The sequence below is a fragment of the Nipponia nippon genome, unplaced genomic scaffold, assembly GCF_047370975.1.
Source record: "Nipponia nippon isolate SJK-2023a ecotype South Korea unplaced genomic scaffold, ASM4737097v1 scaffold_31, whole genome shotgun sequence".
Taxonomy (NCBI): domain Eukaryota; kingdom Metazoa; phylum Chordata; class Aves; order Pelecaniformes; family Threskiornithidae; genus Nipponia; species Nipponia nippon.
The window spans coordinates 4,102,404-4,121,437 of NW_028262349.1; the positions used below are offsets into that span (position 1 = coordinate 4,102,404).

Here is a 19,034-nt window from a genome sequence, read left to right on the forward strand (position 1 = left end):
ACCTCAGATCTGGAATTAAGTTTTGTGTTGGCTACAGCACATGTTGAGGGCAACCGCAGTCCCCAGAGACGGGGTGGCCTTGTCTCAGGGCCCCCCTGCAGCCTGCCCACGGCAGGAGGACGGCGCGATGGCAGCAGCCTGCTGCGAGCACAGACCCGTTCTTCCCAGGGGCCATCAGCGGTGGGAAGACAAAGCCCTCCCGTGCCTCAGCTGGGTTGAGCTTGAAAACGTTTGCAAAGGGTAATATGGAAAATCCTGTTGCCGGAGCAGCCGCAACAAAATTCTGCCCGTGGGACAGCTCTGAAGCAGATTTACAGCTCTGCACAACAGGAGATGGCTCATCCCCTCAGTTCAGACTGAGCCTAGCAACCAGGCCTTGCATTTACCGCTTCAGTAAAGACCCCAAACATACAAAAAACCCCCACCAAGCGCCCTGCATCGCTGCAGAGCTCCACCTTCTCCAGCTGACAGCTGTTCAGAGGCAGAAGGGCCAAACCCTCTCCCCCAAACCGCAGAACCCCACAGAAGCCACCAAAGGCCCATAGGTGTTTTCCCCATCCCTCAAGCCGTGACAAGCCCTGCTCCCGCCAGACAGCGAGGCCTGGGCCAGCAGCTGGTGTTAGCCCAGCAAATCCTGGGCCCCTGGCAGGACACCAACCAGGAGGTGCCCCGAGATAGAGAGAAGCGCTGAAGAGTCACGACAAGGGATGACAGCGGGTGCAAGGGAGACACGCCAGCCCCTTCTCCCCGCTCGGGGAGCCCCTCAACCGGCCCCGGGGCAGCAGGGCTGCCTGCCCCCACAGCCGACAGGCCCCAGCAAGCCCAGAGCCTCCCACAGCCGGACGGACACGGCACTCAGCGGCACTGCGGACCCTGACAGAGCCCGGCCGGGCGCCCGGCTCCGGTCCGGCCAGCGTAGATCTCAGCTGCGGCCCGCCCCACCCGCCGCTGTGAGGTGGCCTGGCCCCAGCCGGGCCTTTTATATCTGCCCGCCGGGCTCGCCCCGCCCCGTCACGTGGTCCCGCTCCGCCCCCTACGTCATCACCGCGTGCGGCAGCATGGCGGCGGTGGTAGCGGCAGGGGCGGCGCCGGTCCGCGCCCGGTGAGTGCGGGCCCAAGGCCGCCCCCGCCCTTCCCGTCCCCCCGGTACGTGCCCGGCCCCGCCATAACCCCCCCCGGTACGTGCCCGGCCTCTCCGTACCCCCGCCATATGCCCGGCCCCGCCATACCGCCCCCGGTACGTGCCCGGCCCCGCCGTCCCCCCGGCAGCCCCCGCTCCCCTCAGGCCGCCCCCTCTCCCCCCTCTCCCCGCGCACCCCGCTCCCGCCGTCGCTGCGGTCACAGGGGGGCTGTGTCTCCGCAGGTTCCTCGCCTCCAAGGAGCAGTTCCATGCCTACCTGCGGGCCGGGGGCGAGCCCGGTGGCCAAGCAGGCAACGAGGGCGAGGAAGAGGAGGGCGAGGAGAAGAAAGAGGAGGTTGACAGCTGCCAGAGCGAGCCCCCCGCCAAACGGGTGAGGTCGGAGGGCCTCGGTCAGGACGGGGAAAGCCGTGAGGATGCTGGAGCAGCGGAGAAGGAGCCTGGGGAGCGGAAGCGGGCCCGGGGGCAGAACAAGAGCAGGCCGTGCATGAAACCCAACCACTACGAGCAGAGCAGGCTCTGCCCCTCGGTAACGCAGGTAGGGAGCGGGGGCCCTGCTCCGGCATGGGGCGTTTGGGACCCCGGTGGGGCGTTTGGGACCCCGGTGGGCCCTTCCTGCCCAAGGGCTGCATTGATTTTTAAGTCTAGGAAAGCACGTTGAGGATAGAGCCGCGCCAGGGCAAACTCCCAGCAGGGAGAACGGAGCAGGGGGCTGTGCTGGCCAAACCACCTCCGTTGGCTGGCTCGGAGAGGGTGGAGTGGGATGAGCTGAGCAGGACAAGGGAAGTGTCAGCTTCCCTGAAGCAGTAGCACTAAAACGTCCCCTCAAGCAGGTACATCGCTGCCCTTCTACGGGACATTCCAGCAGTCAGCTTCCTGGGAGCATTTCATGGGATGTGCCTGATGTCACCCAAGGAGCGATGGGTGCTTGGAGCAGTTCTGGCCCCTCTCTGGCCGGGCAGACCCAGGCTCACGTCGCCTGTGCCGGAAGGTACCGGCATGGCTGGGCAAGCAAGCGGGGGACAGAGATTTTGACCTCCTCTTTATTGTTTTAAGGGGTGTGCAGAGAAGTGCTACTTCGGCCCACGGTGCCGCTTTCTTCACGACGTCGGCGAGTACATGGCTGCGAAGCCGGCCGACCTGGGGTGCAGCTGCGTGCTCTTCGAAACCTTCGGCAAGTGCATTTATGGCGTCACCTGTCGCTTTGCCCAAGCCCACCTTGGGGATGGCTACCAGAACATCGTCAACACGGACCTGGCCAAGCAGTGGGAAGGGAAGTCCCTGGTGAGGAACAACCTCTCCAAGGACCTCCAGCACCAGCTGCGCAAGAGGAAGTTTATCTTCAAGAAGGCTGACGAGTACCTCCGTGGGCTGGCCAAGCCCCACGGCAATGGCGGGAAGGGAGGCAAAGCCACGGGGCAATCTACAGAGGAGCAAGAGGTGTCCAACTGCACAACACCCCAGGAGGCTCTGGGAGACAGCCCCGAATGTCCTGTGCTACCGGAGCAGGGAGACGATCCCAAACCAGAGGCCTTGCCGAGTCCCGGCCCCACAAGTGGCGAGGAGGCTTCCTCCATCAAAACAGTGGGCCCAGTGACAGATGAAGATATTATAAAGCTGCGGTCATGTGAGAAGAGGAAGGTGAGAGTTTGGTCGAGGGCTGCCGTCTCTCGGGTACCTGCCAAGGGGTTAAGATTGTGCTTGGGAAGACAGAAGAGACCTCTTAGCTGGGTGGGAGGCAGGCAGAGGACAGAGCTGCCTGGGGACCGCATTACTGTCATGAGAGGGGAAGGGTGCAGGAAGGTGAGCTCTGGGGGCTGTGGTGGTGCCCTTGGAGGGGTGAGAACCAAGAGAAGCTGCAGCCCCTTGCACGTGAAGGAGAGCAGGGGCTGAGTTGTCAGTGAGGGTGGATGGAGGTGCAAGGAGAGCCGAGGCTGGGGCTGGTTGGTTTGTGTGCACAGTACAGTGCTCTCCTGGGGTGAGAGCACTGCCTTATTCCTCTCCTCCTCCTCACCTCCATCCTTGCATCCATTAGCCAGTCTTGCATCCCTCTTATATCTGTAACTGCTTTGAGTTTTCTCCAAGTTGAGCAGTGAAAACAAATTGAGCAGTTCAAGTTTCTGGGTCTTGTATCCAAATGATACGTTCTCTTGGAATAGCTGAGGTTCTCGAACAAAACCAGTGATTTCCTGGGTTTCCCACTGAGTTTTACCCAAGGCAAATGATAAAATTGCTAACTGGAATATCTTCCTGTTTAACCACTGCTGGTTCAGCTCTGCTAGCATGCCTCTCCATCCTTCTTGTTTTCCAGCTGGAAATCCAAGGCAAGCTCTACTTGGCTCCACTGACCACGGTGGGTAGATAATTCTCTCCTTTTGTCAAAATTTGCCATTGCCACATTTGGAACAGAGCAAATCTCCTGACAAACCATCTCTCTGCTGTCTCTTTCAGTGCGGTAACCTCCCTTTCCGAAGGATATGCAAGCGCTTCGGAGCAGATGTCACCTGTGGAGAGATGGCTGTGTGCACAAACCTGCTTCAGGGCCAGTCCTCCGAGTGGGCTCTCCTCAAACGGCATCATACCGAAGATATTTTTGGGGTGCAGGTTAGTGCTATCATCTTGATAACCAAACAAATGAGTGCTCATTTCTGAGGAGAAAAGCTTCTTGAACTCATGCAACCTGTCCCTCTTTGGTAGCTGGAGGGAGCGTTTCCAGACACGATGACCAAATGTGCAGAGCTCCTGAACCAGACAATTGAAGTGGACTTTGTAGACATCAATGTCGGGTGTCCCATCGACCTGGTCTACAAGAAGGTAAGAAGATGTTCTGCAGCATGTTTTGCTTCTTTCAATAGATGCTTCTTTTGCCTCGTCCCCCGCTACCTGATCTGCTGCCAGTCTGATCCAGAGCTCCCAGTTCATTTATTGGCACTAGACATCAACGAGAAGGCAAATAAGCTGTTCAGAGAGCAGGGGATGGTTAGCTGTCTCTGCCTGGCAGCAGGCAGAAGTTGGGAGGGAAAAGGGCTGTGGGTTTTTTTTGTTGAAGAGTCCCCTTTCTCCAGGTCTTGGGCTGCTCCGAGTCTTACCTGCATTCCCTGAGTAGAGGGCTGCTGTTGAGCAGCTCCAAGGAGGCTCTTCACTATGCAAGGTGGCAGAAAGTCTTGACTGTGCCACTTTTTGTCCCCCAGGGAGGAGGCTGTGCTCTGATGACTCGGTCCAACAAGTTTGAGCAGATTGTCCGAGGGATGAACTCGGTGAGTCAGAGCGCCTGCCGGCAGCGGGAGACGAGCTGATGGAGCCGGCTCCTGCCTCGGCCTGGCCTCACTCCCCCATTTCTGCAGGTGCTGGATGTCCCGCTGACTGTGAAGATACGGACGGGGGTACAAGAAAAGATTAATGTGGCTCATAAAATAATCCCCAAGATCCGGGAGTGGGGAGCATCCATGGTCACGGTACAGGGATACTTGCTGCAGCGTGAGAGTGTTGGCTGGTGTCTGGGGAACTCTGCTTGCATGTCACCCTAGAGCACGGGGTGGGGCTGCCCTTCCCCTTCCCCACAGCTGAGCAGCTCTTTCAGACACCTTTGACCAGCTGTGTACTACCTTTTAGTGTTTTCTGCTAATAACAGAGAAAAATTCAGATGCAGAGAGCATTTTCCTAGGTGCTCCTGAGCCTTGTATCCATTACAAAGGGAGATGGTTCCTGCAGTGCTCCGGAACAGAGGTTTCAGCCAAATAAGCCTCGTTACAGCAGGGCTGGGGAAGCGATGAGGCCATCTCATTTGCGTGGGGATGCGTAGTTCCTGCCCACAGTGAATATTGCCTTTCACTGTGAACGGTCACGTCTTGCTCTGGCTTGCAAATAGCTGAAACATTACTCAGAAAGCATCCAGCCCTTTCTCAGCTCTGCTCACCACTTCCGCAGCCTGAGCTGTTAGCAGCTGGCGGGGCTGTAGATCCAGAGGGATCCCTTACCCCAGCCTGGTGTCGTTACCTTTGCTGAAACACCTTCCTCCGGCGCTCCTCTTCTGCCCTGCCTCCTCCGAAGCATTCGGAGAGGTCTCACTGTGACTTTCTTCCCCAGCTTCACGGCCGATCCAGGGAACAGCGGTACACAAGGGGCGCCGACTGGGACTACATAGCAGAATGTGCTAAAATAGCAAGCCCCATGCCTCTTTTTGGTAGGTGTTTCTGTTATTTTATCATGTGGACTGAAAGTGCCGCAGGTTTGATTTGAAATATCTTTAAAAACAAAAAAAGCAGGCTCCCAAGGACATTTAGCCCAGGGAAAAGGGAAAGGTTGGAGTATCCCCACTGCTGCTGATGACACGGTGGAGTGAGTTACCAGCAGCTCCTGTGCTGCCCAGATCTGCCCGTGTGCTTGGGGCCAGGCGTGACGAGCACTGAGTGGAGTAGGGGGGAAAGGGACAGGCAGGAGGACACAAAACACTTGGTTTTTAGCAGGTGCTTTCTCCCTTGGGCACCGTGGCACAGACAGTCCCAGCTAAACCTTCAGGCCAGGGGTTGGGAGTGGAGAAGAGAGGAGAAGGCTCTCCTTTTCCTTGTAAGGGGAACTTTAATCAGAAACATCCCTGGGAGCCTCTAAACAGGAGCCCCAGAGCCTCTTTGGACAAGCTGGCTCTGGGAGCCTGTGTCCATTTTGAATTTTATCCCATGCCTGGATTAACTCATTTTGACTTGCCCTCGTGTATCGCTTTGACCCCTGGCTTCTTCCTTCCTTCTGGCAGGAAACGGTGATATTTTGTCTTACGAAGATGCTAATCGAGCCATGGAGATGGGCGTTTCGGGAATTATGATTGCAAGGCAAGTGCCTGTGTTTCCCCTTTGCTTCTGAGCTCTATGCGTGCAAGAGTAAAAAAGGAATTAAAAAAATACTGAAACATACCCAAAACACGAGAAGTTTCCTCTTGGTAAAAGTACTCTTTGACACTTGGTAAAATCAGTTTGCTTCTGTGGGAACTTACAGCAGCTTCCTGTTGAAATGGAAAAAAAAAATAAAGCAGCCTTATAAAGTGGTTTATAATGGCAAATAAGTGCTGGAAAGTCTGTTAAATGGGTTGGCAAATTCAGAAGCTTCAGTCATGGGAATATCAATGCACTTTTTTTTTTTTTTTTGCTACAGAGGGGCACTCATCAAACCGTGGCTTTTCACTGAAATTAAGGAACAGAGACATTGGGATGTCTCCTCCAGCGAGAGATTTGATATCCTCAAAGACTTCACCAACTATGGCCTTGAGCACTGGGGGTCCGATACTCAGGGCGTGGAGAAGACCAGGAAGTTCCTGCTGGAGTGGCTCTCCTTCCTGTGCAGGTGATTCACCCCAGCTGAGAGATCTTTACCGCAGCAAGCCCCTGCCGTTGGAGCGATAGCACACAGTGCCGTTGCGTTTCGTTGCAGGTATATTCCAGTTGGCTTGTTAGAATACCTACCTCAGAAAATTAACGAGCGGCCGCCTTACTACATGGGGAGAGACTATCTGGAGACACTGATGGCAAGCCAAAACGTGGATGATTGGATTAAAATAAGGTAATAAAGCATTGAATTTCATTTAAATTGCTAGGAAGGGACATCGCAGAGCCCCACAAACTCACTGTGCCTGCATGCATCCTCCAGAGAGGGGGTAATGACTCTTTCCTGTCAGTTTAAGAGGTTGTAAGAAAGCAGCAAGGGTTAACCAGTGCTTTACTTACTTTGAGGTTTTAACTGGGCTTGAGGTTGCCGTAAAGAGCTCTCTCAATCCCGGTATCTGCTTCAGCAGGTCTTCCAGCACTCGCTGCAAATCTCGAATAGCTGACCTCTCTCATGACACGCTGTTCATCCCAGGACAGTCGTAGGAGCGAACAGAGGAGAGCGCAACGACGGGATGTCTGAGGCTTTCGGCATCAGCTCCCTCTGTGCTCTGCCCGGACAGTCCCACCCTGCCAGGCCCCTACAGACGCCGAGCGGGAAGGCAGCCCCCATCCCCAAGTTAGGGGAGCTGAGCCTTTTCCCTGTTTTTCATTATCTGATTTCTGAGTTCATGCAACAAAGCGCAGGAAACTGTTTTTCCCCACATCCACGAGTCCTCACGCACTGGCTTGAAATGACTTTGCAAGCTCAGAGCCAGCTAAAAGGAGAGCTGGAGCAGCCAGCTGCTATTTCCCATCTCATGGAAACAGATTAGCAAAAATAGAGCATGGCTACAGCCTTCCCTGGTTTTGCTAATCCTCATCCGTTTGTTAGCACTGTGAGCAGCTGCCTAAAACCACGTTACAAGTACATCAAGTTTTGATCAGAATTTTTAAATTGTCATTTTTCAAGCAGCACCTGCACAAAGCTTTGTAACCTGTGGCCTTTACAGTGCCATGTAATAGACATTTATAGCTGCAAGAACTCAAAATTTTAAAGCGATTTAGGTTTATTCGTTAAAGCTCATTTTAAGGAGACACTAACCAGAAGCAGGGTTCTCTGAGCACACGATTTCTGCTTTTGTGCTGTAGATTCAGGCTCTTGCCATGCAATTTTGTGCGCTGCTGGGCTGCTGTGTGCCGTGTCTTACGGAAAGTTTTAGTGATGCCGCATTGAACCAGCATCCAGGAAATAAGCTACGCCTCCTTGACTATAACGAAAATGACTCTGCGCTGAAAATACAACGTGTATTCCAAAGCGTGAAATAGTTGAAGTCTTAAGCTAGGATAAATCTGATCGCAATAGAACTGGCTTACATCATTTTAGGATCTGACCGTAATACTTTTTGGCACTACCAGGGTTTCGGCTCCGCACAAGCACAGCAAGAGGTGGGGAGGAGCTTTTCAGAGGCTCGTGTTGATTTTAGGCACGTCCTCGCCAGCGGTGATGCTGGTATTCAGGTCACCAAACTTCGGAACCCGTTTTGGCATTGAGTCTCGGTGATTCCCCAGCAAGAAGGGCATTGCCCTTATCTGGAGGCTGCGTCCCGCCACTCCCATGGTTCAGGGTTAAAGCTCAGCACCAGAGGCGGTTTTGTGCAGCAGCCCTAAGTTTTCGGGAGGGTAAAGGCTTGGTTTGACACGTCTGACTGCAGTCACCCTCGCTGTAGAGCCACGAGCAGCTGAGTACCGGTGGTTTTGTTGTACTGAACACAGACCTCTCCTTGTTTTTTGTTTTGTTTTCATTTTTTTTGTTCTTTTCTTTCTTCCAGTGAGCTGCTTCTGGGACCCGTACCTACCAGCTTCACCTTCCTGCCTAAACACAAGGCAAATTCCTACAGATAGGGCTGACGAGGCCCCTTCCCATGGCATCGAGTCAAGAGGCGGCGTTGGGATGGCGTGTGTCGAGGAGCGGGGTTGCTCAGCTGCGCTCCGAAATAAAGTTTTATGTTTTTAGAAGCACGGTTGCCTTCACGCCCCCGGCATCAGTTCCTGACACGAGTTAGGCAGCAGATGGCCTTGCACAATCTTGCAGCCAGAGGTGCCTTGCTAACAGAGAGCAATCTGTTTCATTAACAGGATACAGGCCAGGAGAGAGCTTCGGCCTCCAGTTCACAGCAGGAGTTGTCCTGGCTCCCCTGGGCCACGCACTGTTCACATAGCAGGAGCGAGAGGCCTCTGTTCCTACCAGGATGTCCTTGGTAGTGCCAAATCCTGCACATGCGAGGAGGGGATGTACTAACCCAGTCCCTGGAGCCCTGTAGAGCACAAACAGCCCCACCATCTCATCGTCAGATCTTGTGCAGAATCCAGTCCTTTTTTGGGAGCACACAGCGGTGGCTGCCGTCTCCTCCTCAGTGTCATGCACCCGGGGAAAGCGTGGCCCCCTCCGAGGGGGATCCAGAGCTGCTGGTTTCCCGAGCAGGAGACTAAAAAGACCTGATGGTGCTACTTGAGCGAGGGCTGGGGGGGAGCGTGCCACCGAGTGACGCCGTGTGACCTTCCCTCGCGCCCTCGAGGTCCTTTTTCCTATCTCTGCGTCGCTCCAGTCGATGCAGCACGCAGAAGCACAGGCAATAGTCACAAATGCATTTGCTGCGTGGCACAAGGAGGCTGCAGATGCAGTTTGGTCCCCGCGCAGCTCGGCTGGATCAACTTACTCTTTTTTTCCCCCCCTGAAAAATACTATTTAAAGCGGAAAGCACTTGTTCCCACAGCCCCTGAGAGCCACCTGTAGGGGCCGGGGCACCCCAGCCCCCCTCACCCCTTCCCCTGCCCAGGAGGGGCCGGGGAGGCTGCTGGGGCGGGGTGGAACACGGGGAGCCCCCACATTCCCTCCGGGGAGACCCCAGCGAGTCCTTAGCAGCCAGCAGGCACAACAGACCATGGCGCTGCCACCGCTGCGGCTCACACCACGCAGCCCCCGGGCCCCGCCAGCGCCCCGGCTGCTTCAGCCTTTTGTGCTCCCTGAAACCTTCTACCCCCAAGGTAGGGACCGACCCGAGCCCTGCAGCCCGGGGACGCTCCCAGGGGCGAGAGCGGAGGTGACCGCCGGCCATCGCTCCTGTCTCGCTTTCAGGCTCAGCCAACCTGTGCCAACTGCCCGGGCAGGAGCAGCCCGTCCCCGCAGCCTGGGCACCCCCAGCGCAGGGAGCACCCCAGGTCCCACCACCAGGTACGGCACGTGCAGCATCCCCGACCCCCGCGCACTCCCGGCATCCCCACCACCCCTGGCAGATGCGGCACAGGGGTTCAGCAAGCCCGGGCAAGCGGCCGTGCCCTCGGCTGGCTGATCCGCATCCAGTAAACCCAATTTCCAGAGAATTTCCCAAATATTTGGGGCCATCTCTCCCTTTTCACCTCCTAGAAGCGACTCTCCTCCCTGATTTGCAACCCTGCCCTGCCAGCACAGCAGCTCGCCCCGCGGGCAGCGTCCCGGCCACAAGCTCCCCATGTGCCTGGCTCAGAGCTGTTGGCGATGGGGGCCGGCTCGGTGGGTGCCCGTGGGGGGTCCCCATGGCCCAGCACGGCTCCTACTCACCCACGCAGGTCTGCAGAGGGCTCCATGCGGCTGCTTCTTCGACCCCCGCATCTTCCACATCCAGTGGACAACCACCAACCTGCCCCCACCGGCCACCGCCACGCTCGGCCACGGTGCTGCGTCTCTGCCGGGTGCTGCCCTGTGGGACCCCGGGACCCTCCAGGGCCAACTGCAACACCTTGCACCCTACAACCATCAGGGGACAGCGGTGGCCACACCCCCCCAGGTGCTGCCATGCATCCCCAGCTGCCAGCTCATCAACATCTCCAGCACAGCCACCCCCGCAGGGACATCCCCGGGCAGCAGCGTCCCCACCAGCCCCTCTGCTGCGCCCCACAGCCAAGCCCTTGGGGACCCGGCCGGCGACCTTGCGGTGTCCGAGGAGGTGCTGCTCGAGGAGGCCCTAAGGCTCTTTGGCTGCTCCCTGAACGCGGTGGGAGTCAGCCAGGATGGTCCCGGCAGCAGCCCCATGCCCGAGGACCCTGGTGACACCGGCGCAGCCATTCCCCACTGCGACTTCGCCTCGCTCTTGCTGCCCGAGGAGCTGCTCAGCCCCGACTACAGCATCCCCGAGACGGCCGATGCCATCCTGAGCCTTGAAGAACTCCTCGCCATCGGGATGGAGCCCCAGGACCTGCAGGAAGAGGTGGACAGGGACCCGCCACCGTCCCCACCTGCCGCGTCAGAGAAGCAGGGGAAGCAGCGGGGGAAGAGCACCCTGCCAAAGCCCCCCAGGAAGCACAGGGCTCGCGCAGCCAGCACGGGGGTGGTGGCGGGGGATTAGAGCCAGGGCTGGGGGTGGTGGGGGATGAGGGGTGGTGTATTTGGGGGGTGGGGGGTTAGAGCAGCTTTGATGGGACATTCTTCTTCTTTTTTCTCCCTCCATTAAAAGCTGTTTCTGCAGAACGGCTCTGTGCCTGCCTGGGAGGGAGCCCAGGGGCCACTGGGAAACAGCACGCAAGAGGTGCAGAAGCCCCACTGAGCCCCAGATCAGAGCCAGCGAGCCCCGAGGGGCACCAAGCCACCACCAGCGGGGCAGGCAGTGGCGGGGGGATTCCCCTGTCCCCTTCCCCTTTGGCGGGGGAGCCAGGACAGACGGGTCCCTGCAGGACTCACGGACACGGCCCCACACAGAAAGCAGCACACAGTCCCTGGGACAAGGACAGACCTCAGGGGGTGGGAAGGGGACAGACACACACGACAACAGAGCCTGCAAGGCCTTTGCCATGAACACGACCAGCGTCCCCTCCAGCGGGGACAGGGCTCGGTGCAAAGCCCTTCGAAGCCTCAAGACAATCACGCCCTTCCTCGGGTCCCTCCGGGCTCAGCTCCAGAGCCCGGCTTGGCCTCACTGCCGCAGCAAAACAACCCCAAGTCACCCCAAGAACGGCGAGGGAGGGAGCTGCAGGCCGGGCAGGGACCCTCCTCCCCTTGTCTGGCTGCACCTTGGGCAGCTGCAAGACCAGGAAGGGAAAAATAATAATAAAAAAAAAAAAATCACTGCACCGGCCAGAAAGTGCCTGGAAACTTCATCGCTCTTTATTGCCCATTTCCCATCCGAGCTCCACAACCTGGGGCCAATGCAGCCAACGGCGCCTTCGGGAAGCGGCCTCACCTCTCCGGTCTGGCTTGCAGAAGGTGCAGGGTGAGGCCCCTGTCGGGGCAATCCCCAGCGCTGGGGGTCGGGGGGGATAAGCCCCTTCCTCAGGGCAGTCCCAGTGATGCCACTGGGGTGGTGGGAGCTGCTCTGGACCCCCGGCAGGCGCAGTCCCCTTGGCGTCAGCACGGCGCAGCTCCCGGTCCCGCTGCCGCTCAGCGTCTCGCCTCGCACGCTGACACGCCCCAAGCATCCTTGCCCCAAAACTCCTGTGCCCTGGAGCAGTGGCACCGCCACCGCCTGCATCTCTCGGGGGCCACAGAGAGTTATTCTGCTCGAGAGAAGGAAGAAAAAAAGAAAAAAAAAAAAAAAATCCCCAAACCCAAACGTAAAGGGGCCTCAGTGCCGGAGGATGAGCTCTCCTCTGCTGCTGCAGAAGCCTTTGCTGCCATCGGGGCCGTGGGGCAGGCGAAGCACCCCGTCCCGCAGGCCCAGGGGCTCAGGCATCTGCTTCGCTGCCAGGGGGTTACTGGGAGGAGATTTGGCATCCGGAGAGGGGCTGCTGTGCCAGGGCACCCAGGCACCCGCCCCGCTCCCCCAGCCGCAGCCACGGGGCCTCTCGGTGCTGGAGCAGAGGCCGTAGCAGCTGCCGGTGCCCAAGCCTGTCTCAAGTGGAGGGAAGACTTTGCTGGTGAGGAGCGATCCAGTGAAGGCATTGCCCAAGTTGCTGGGCTTGAAGTCGCTGCCGGGCCAGGCAGGTGCCGGGGGGTCCTTGTTCAGGAGGGGCAGTGACGCCAGGGCACCGTCTGACTCCAGAGAGCTGCAGAGCAGGGAGTCCCTGAGGCCGCAGGGGAACGTTGCGGCTGCCGCCTGTGCCTTCCAACCCAGCTGGTCCACCAGCTCCTCCGCCGCCTCCCTCTCAGCCCCAGGTTTCTTCTTGGAGCCCTTCCCGCAGAGCCGGACCACCCTGATGCTTTCGCCGCCCGGTCGGCTTTGGCGGCCGAGGTCCTCAAAGGCCCTGCGGGCGCTCTCCAGGCTCTCGTACTCCACCAGCGCGCAGCACTTGCTCAGCAGCTCGGGGAAGCGCGACGTGTATTTCCGCACATCTGAGGGCAGCTTGCGGCCTGGCCGCAGGATGCGGATGGAGGCGATGGCGCCGAAGGGACTGAACATCCTCGTGATGGTCTCGAGGAAATTCTTCTGGAGCGGCAGCAGCGCAGCCTGCTCCTGGGGCAGCAGCTCCCAGGCCAGCAGCAGTTTGCTGGGGGGGATGCTCAGCAGGGACTCGGGGACAGGGACCCGTCGCCTCACTTTGGTGCCCTCCTCATTCACCTCCAGCAGCTCCGAGAACTGCAGGGCGTAGAGCGTGAGCCGCCAGTCGCGCGTCAGGTATTTCACCTGCGGGAGAGAGGGGGCCGCTGGGTCCCCATGAGTCTCCCCGGGCAGGGACCACCCTAAACCCATCCTCCAGGCAGGCTCCAACCCCATCAACCTCAAGTCAAGGCAAGGCAACGCACTCCTTTCACGTGAGCATCCTCGGGGTTTGCAGAAGGTCCCCAGTGCCCCCCAGAGTGTGGCAACAAGCTCCAGCTTCCCTGTGTGTCACACCACCAGCGTTTCCCTGCAGTTTTTTGGTTCAGGGATGATCTCTCCCAAAGCAGCCCTGGGGGACCATGGGCAGAAGAGGTGAATCCAGCCCTGGGGGTGGTTTGAGGACTGTTGCCGCTTCCCCAGCCACCCTCCCTGGTCGGAGAACTGCTGCAGCCCACAGAAGGCAAAGAGCAGAGCCCAGCTCTGCACCACCAATGCTTCACCAGGGCACAGACAGCCTGAGCGGAGCCAGGACCTCCCCAGACACCGCATCGCAGACAGCCAGCGCCCACCCAGGCACCCGGGCATCCTCCACATGAAGGCCACTTCCCACCCTGGCTGGCCGGCACCATGGGCTGCCTACCTTCTTGAAGGACGTCAGCAGTTTGATGCTGACAAAGCCCATCTTGTTCTTCTGGACGTGTTTCAGGAGGAAAGCGTCCTTGGCCAGATTCTCGTCGGAGAGGTAGAACTCCACCTGGGACACGATCCTCCGGACCAGCTGCGGGTCGGGGATGGGGGAGTTGCAGCCCAGCAGATCAGCCCCCAAAGCATCGCTCACATCGCAGAAGCTCCTGGCAGAGCAGCAGGGATGCAGGCATCAGCTGGGGGCCTTTGGGATGCACAGCGCTGCTTGGTCTCAGCCTCAGCATCACGGTTGGCCAAGGCACCGGGGAGAGTCAGGGCTATCAGCTTTGTCCTGGCTACAGGGGAGCAACGCCAGCCTGCACCCTGCGAGCCTCCTGCTGCCGGGAGCGCCAGTGCTAGACCACGAACCCAAACCCACCCCAGACAAGGGAGACGCTCCCTCGGGGACAAACACGAGGCAAGGCCTGGGCTCATCCCCCCCACACATCCCAGCGGCCACGTACCCACTGAAGCTCTCAAAGAAGTCCTCCTGGCTGAGCAGGGCGAGCGAGCGGCTCCGCGGTGGCCGGAGATGCGGCGCCGGGAAGGAATTCCTTTGCGCTGGCAGCCGGGCGCTGCAGCCGGGCTGGGAACCAAGCCCTAAGGCCACCCCAGAGCTACGTGATGACATCGTCCTTCATCTGGGACATTACAGAGGAGAAGGACAGTGCTGGGACACTTCTTGACCGCAGCCAGCCCCAGGGCAGAGCCCTGCAGCCCCTGCCGAGGGATGGGGGAGCGAAGGGGGCTGGGTGCTGTGCCCTTACCTGCTTGGCAGCGCTGGGAAGGGTGGAAAGTCCTGGCACTACATCCTAGAGACCCGCAGGCAGTAGGCCCCAACCCTCCAACCTCAGGCTCCTAAAAGACAAAGGGAAAAGAAAGGAAAAGAAAGAAAGCAAAAACCCTTGGGGGCAGTGGGCTGCTGGTTTATAAGAGCAGCCACCCAGAGAGCCCCAGCGGGCGGTTACGGACCTGCCCCCGCCGAGACCCACCAGGCTCCAGGTGAAACCTGTCTGCAGGTTAAACAGCCCCAGCTGAGCCCTGGGAGCGGCCAGGCTCCTCTGGCCACCGCTGCTGAGCCAGGCCAGGCAGGCAGAGGAGGGGCAGAGGTACTGGTACTGGTACCCAGTGGTACCCAGCAGGGCGGTGAACTGCTGCCATGAGGCATCTCAGTCTGTGCCTCAGTTTCCCTGTCTTGCGCAGGGACAGTAACCATCACATGGGGGTGGAGGGAGGGTTGGGTTGGGTTGGCACTGTTTGGGCTCCTGGTGCTGCCGGAGTGACAGGCAAAGGTCCTTCGCCCTGCAGAAATACCCCCCACCCCAATGAGAGGGAGCAGAAGAGCCCCAAGAACGGGCTGAAGCCCAGGGAAGGGCATGGGCCCCCTGGGGGGGGTGAGGCTCCGGGGCAGGATGGTCCATAGCTTCAGTGTGAGGTGGGGAAGGAGGTCCGGGATGAAACTCATCCCTGTTGCTTGATCCCCACGTTGGGCAGCAGTGGGAGCGCAACGTGGAGATGGGGACGTGGCTGTCAGAGCAGCGGGGGGCTGCGCCAGGCTGGGGGCGATGCCAGGGCCCGGGGGGGCTGTGGAGGCGGCCGAGAACCAGGGCTGCCGTCTGGAGGGGTCGATCCTGGGAGCCTGACCCAGCCGCGCCTCAGCCCGTCTGTCCGGGCATGGGGTTGAGCTGATGTTGCTCTGTGCCCTGTGGCTACAAGGACCAGCCAAGGGCTCATCGTGCGTCCACCCTGAGCTCTCAAAACAACCTGTCACCAGACTGGCAGCATCGCCCACGCAGATCACCCTTCTGGGACGAGTGACAGGGACCGGCAACGCCAAGCCGCTCGTGGGATGTCGCACTCCCCTGGTTGCCCCGGGGGTTGGTGCATTTGGTGTCACCCCCCAACCACCTCCCGACTTGCCCTGCTGGTTGGGAACTGCACGGCGGTGAGATGGGTGGAAGAGAAAGTCCTGGGATGAGAGAGGTGGCCAAGAACGGCCCAGTTGGTGGCAGGTGACAACGCGGACACACCTCACCTGAATTTGCGACGGGAGGCAGATCCGCTGGGGGTCAGGACACTGCAGGGCTGAACTCCCCCCGACGCTCCCATCCAAGCTGTCCCTCCCTGGCAGCACCCACCCTGACGCTGCTGCAAGCCACCCGCGGCCCACGCACGGGCACTGCCCACCCCTGCGGCAGCGAGGGGCCGCGCAGGCAGCCCAGCTTCCCCCGTCCCTCGCTGGGGTCCCATTGCCCGAGCCCGGCAGCCCCCTGGCCTGCCAGCCCCGCGCCCACACCTCTGCAGGGATTTGCCCGTCTAGGAGGGGCGATGGAGCCAGCAGCAAGCCAAAGCTGGGCTGTCTGCGTTTTGACGGGAACATTTTGAGCTGTGCTTTGCTTTCCGCTTGCAGCCGGGTATGCTCGGGGTCGGGAGGTGCTGCTCAGCTCCCCAGGGGGAAATAACGCCCCTGTTCCAGCCCTGAGACTGTGTCCGAGGGAAGAGGCTCCGGCTGCTCCAGCCACCCCCGCCAGACTGGGCAGAATCCAGAGGGAGAGCGAAGCGAGCAAGGACGCAGAGGGAGAGAGACTGAGGCTGAACCTTCCCCTTCCCGAGGTCAGAGCAGGAGCAATCCGTCACTTGTCACATCCCTGTCTCACTGCTCCCATCCTCCACAATTAGTCTGGAAGCGTAATTAGAAAATGCTTTTTACAGCCCCATGCTTAGCAGCAGCCTGGTCTTTCAGGCTCTTCTCCCCTCCGTGAACTCTGGTTAATGGGCTATCACCCCCTCAAACCCGCCGCTGTTTTGTGGTGAATCTGCCTCCCTGCAAACAGCAGATCCCCAGCCAAAATTGCTTGAATTAGACTGCGCTGGGCAGATCCTGCATCTCCCCCCAACGCTGCAAGGCTGCAGCATCTCCCTGACATCTCCTTTCAGTGATTAAAGAAGAAATGGGACCACAACAATTATTGTACAGGCCTGAGCATTTGATATATGTTTATTGCTATTCAGGTTTAGCTGGGAATTTTGTGCATATCGGGTTTAGGTGGTTATCCAGACTCCTCGCACTGTGCTGCAGAGCTCCAGAGCATCTCATTTGCACGTCCGTGGTAAGCAGAAGGTGGCTGGGGTCGGTCGGTAGCGGCTGCAAAGAAGAGCCAATGCACCAGCTGAAGGTAATACCACACTCAGTGGGAGCAGGGGAGTTTAAGACTTGGTTGCTCAGTTGGTTTTTTTAGACCATCTTATCTCATCAGCAGGATCTGAAGTGCGGACTCTGACCCAGGGATTATTCCTTGCCGTTATTTACAAATAAATCCAGCTTTCTCATTTGTCTCCTGCTACTTTGATATGAGACATTTACAGACAAACATCACCCTGACAGACAACAGCACGGGACAGTAAGAGGGAAAGATGTGCCACTATACACACTGTCTTTTTACTTTCCATTAGCAATATTTTTTCAAGTGTCACAGCTACCTTGGTACCATTCGGAATGAGTAAATAATATATTTGGATAGAATATACTCTGATATGCAAATGTACACAAGGCCCCTGGAAAAGCTCACATCAAATACTGTATCATTAGAAATAATAATAATAAAAGCTATTTATGACACGGCCTTTATTCACAGAAAGATTTGCCCCAGGGCTTTGTTTTTGCAGTTTGGCTTGATGACAGATTCCCCCCCACCTCTGCCCTGTAGCCCCCGTCAGCCCAGACCCCACAGGACACGGAAAAGGAGAATAAAACCCCCCCGGGGCAGAAGCTCCCCCAGCTCAGCCCCGCGGGAGCCACTACCGCAACGATGCCGCAGGAGAAGGCGAAGCCGTACAGCAAGGGGAAACGCCACCCTAGTGCTGAGCATAGCCGGGGCCCGTGCGAGCCCCTCGCTGCTACATGGGACGGGCTGTTTCGTTTTATCAGGGTCTGCAACGGGCACGGCTGCACCGGCTCGCCCAGAGCGGGGGGAAGCGGGGGCCCACCCTAAGGCACTGCAGTCGCACACCCTCACCCATGCTCTGGATGCAGCCCCGCGGGCAGCTGCACCCTACCTTCAACATTTTAGCAGGACATCAAGCAAGAATTTTACAAAACCCAGGATGTGGGACCAGTTCCCCCCTGCCTGGGTACCCTGGCGAGGATGGGGATTGCCTGGGCAATGGGATTGCCCACAGGCATCCGAGAGCAGGGGGCAATGAACACGCTTTGCGACCAGCTGCCGCTTCCTCAGCGTCCTTTGGTATCTTGAGTTGGCCTGACAGTGTCCCAGGAGCATTCGTGGATCAGCAATGAAAAAACCCAGCTGGGGAGACACGGGAGCAGGTGGGAACGCTCGTCCCATGGTCCCCGAGCGAGCACGTCTCAGTCCCAGAGCACATACGTGTCAGTCCCAGAGCGGGCACGTGCGCCACTCTGCCGGGACCAGATGGCTGTGCAGCCTGGAGCCCTCTCCCCAGGCAGGTGCAAGAGATGCACTGTCCTGCGCTCCTTGGCATGAATGATTTGGCAAAGTCAGAGCCGGGACAGCTTGTCTTGAAAGGCTGGAGGAGAAGGGTCAGGTATTTTTCCTTCTTCTTGGGCACTGATTGGTTCAAGTTTGTATCACAGTGAAGTCTGAGAAGTGGGGAAGAAACCCAAACCACCTTCCCTGAAAGAGAAAGCCTCGGTTGCCCGCCTTGCTCAGGCTGGAGAGGACAGCCTCTCCTAGCCACGCACATCCGATCCGCTGCTGACCATGGAGGCTTCCATCGCTCGGTCGTAGACTTTGGACCTTCGCCCTCCAGCCAGCAGTCAGTCGTGCTGCTGGCAGCGGGCAGGAGGAAAGCAGGCAGACAAACCAGCCCCATCCCACCGCCCACCCAGGCTCACCCTTCCTCAAACACAAGTAAACATAAAGAGAAACTAAGAGGCACTAATAACGCAGATACGGGGAGACTCAGGCTTGCGACCGTCAAACCTGGCTCCGGATGTCTTCGTCCAGCTGGAGAAAAGCCGAGTTCCCGTTTCAGATCTCCTGCAGCGAGTGGCCGGGGTCGCTGCGTTCCCGTTTCACCAGCGGCTCCCCCACGCTCCGGGATTCCGTGTCCACCTCGCTGCCCAGGTCACTAATGTCATCTGCAAAGGACAAGTCTCAGCATCAGAGTGGAGACGGGAGGGGAAGAGGTCCTTTTTCCCAAGAGAGCAGGGTGGAAAAGCCAGCACGAGGTTCCCCCTCCCACAGCGATTCAATCCCCGACCCAGCGGGCCTTCCCTTGAGGGAGAGGAGGTACCTTTGTCCAGCAGTGTTGGCGACAGGGATGTGAGGTCACCAAACTGAAAGAAAAAGGAGTTACAAGGTAAGCGAG

General features: G+C 58.6%; 4 protein-coding genes across 16 annotated transcripts in view; 2 read left to right on the forward strand and 2 right to left on the reverse strand.

Moving 5' to 3' along the window:
- The first annotated feature begins 1,016 nt into the window (after positions 1 to 1,016).
- On the forward strand, positions 1,017 to 8,511 carry DUS3L (dihydrouridine synthase 3 like). The gene is made up of 13 exons (XM_087769107.1): positions 1,017 to 1,102; positions 1,364 to 1,676; positions 2,195 to 2,779; positions 3,450 to 3,491; positions 3,590 to 3,742; positions 3,836 to 3,952; positions 4,330 to 4,395; positions 4,483 to 4,593; positions 5,225 to 5,321; positions 5,889 to 5,964; positions 6,284 to 6,472; positions 6,560 to 6,688; positions 8,322 to 8,511. The coding sequence occupies exons 1-13, from the start codon at positions 1,059 to 1,061 to the stop codon at positions 8,392 to 8,394; spliced, it is 1,995 nt and encodes a 664-aa protein (XP_087625233.1). The 5' UTR covers positions 1,017 to 1,058; the 3' UTR covers positions 8,395 to 8,511.
- A 134-nt stretch (positions 8,512 to 8,645) lies between these two features.
- Positions 8,646 to 10,874, forward strand: PRR22 (proline rich 22). Its single transcript, XM_087769731.1, has 3 exons — positions 8,646 to 9,537; positions 9,629 to 9,724; positions 10,099 to 10,874. The coding sequence occupies exons 1-3, from the start codon at positions 9,435 to 9,437 to the stop codon at positions 10,872 to 10,874; spliced, it is 975 nt and encodes a 324-aa protein (XP_087625857.1). The 5' UTR covers positions 8,646 to 9,434.
- Positions 10,875 to 11,283: 409 nt separating this feature from the next.
- On the reverse strand, positions 11,284 to 14,634 carry LOC104018813 (la-related protein 6). Its single transcript, XM_087769108.1, has 4 exons — positions 14,453 to 14,634; positions 14,150 to 14,326; positions 13,642 to 13,852; positions 11,284 to 13,085 (listed from the first exon to the last, which is right to left on the reverse strand). The coding sequence occupies exons 2-4, from the start codon at positions 14,314 to 14,316 to the stop codon at positions 12,087 to 12,089; spliced, it is 1,377 nt and encodes a 458-aa protein (XP_087625234.1). The 5' UTR covers positions 14,317 to 14,326; positions 14,453 to 14,634; the 3' UTR covers positions 11,284 to 12,086.
- A 2,037-nt stretch (positions 14,635 to 16,671) lies between these two features.
- RFX2 (regulatory factor X2) overlaps positions 16,672 to 19,034 on the reverse strand; it is a 61,168-nt gene continuing 58,805 nt past the window's right edge. For 11 of the 13 annotated variants that reach the window (XM_087769099.1, XM_087769098.1, XM_087769101.1 and 8 more), the window contains 2 exons: positions 18,960 to 19,002; positions 16,672 to 18,804 (listed from right to left, as the gene is read on the reverse strand). In XM_087769099.1, coding sequence (XP_087625225.1) covers positions 18,695 to 18,804; positions 18,960 to 19,002 — 153 coding nt within the window. In that variant the 3' untranslated portion in view covers positions 16,672 to 18,694. The remainder of the gene's footprint in view (positions 18,805 to 18,959; positions 19,003 to 19,034) is intronic. The other 2 variants (XM_087769096.1, XM_087769095.1) reach the window with 2 other exon arrangements.

What these genes read in the sequence shown, in the direction of transcription:
- PRR22 (XM_087769731.1), top strand. Translation starts at nt 9,435, where the DNA reads ATGGCGCTGCCACCGCTGCGGCTCACACCACGCAGCCCCCGGGCCCCG. An exon ending in TGAAACCTTCTACCCCCAAG is followed by an intron (nt 9,538 to 9,628) that starts GTAGGGACCGAC and finishes TCTCGCTTTCAG; the next exon opens with GCTCAGCCAACCTGTGCCAA. An exon ending in ACCCCAGGTCCCACCACCAG is followed by an intron (nt 9,725 to 10,098) that starts GTACGGCACGTG and finishes TCACCCACGCAG; the next exon opens with GTCTGCAGAGGGCTCCATGC.
- DUS3L (XM_087769107.1), top strand. Translation starts at nt 1,059, where the DNA reads ATGGCGGCGGTGGTAGCGGCAGGGGCGGCGCCGGTCCGCGCCCG. An exon ending in AAGATATTTTTGGGGTGCAG is followed by an intron (nt 3,743 to 3,835) that starts GTTAGTGCTATC and finishes CCTCTTTGGTAG; the next exon opens with CTGGAGGGAGCGTTTCCAGA. An exon ending in TGGCTCTCCTTCCTGTGCAG is followed by an intron (nt 6,473 to 6,559) that starts GTGATTCACCCC and finishes GTTTCGTTGCAG; the next exon opens with GTATATTCCAGTTGGCTTGT.
- LOC104018813 (XM_087769108.1), bottom strand. Translation starts at nt 14,316, where the DNA reads ATGTCATCACGTAGCTCTGGGGTGGCCTTAGGGCTTGGTTCCCAGCCC. An exon ending in TTCTTTGAGAGCTTCAGTGG is followed by an intron (nt 13,853 to 14,149) that starts GTACGTGGCCGC and finishes CTGCTCTGCCAG; the next exon opens with GAGCTTCTGCGATGTGAGCG. An exon ending in TGCTGACGTCCTTCAAGAAG is followed by an intron (nt 13,086 to 13,641) that starts GTAGGCAGCCCA and finishes TCTCTCCCGCAG; the next exon opens with GTGAAATACCTGACGCGCGA.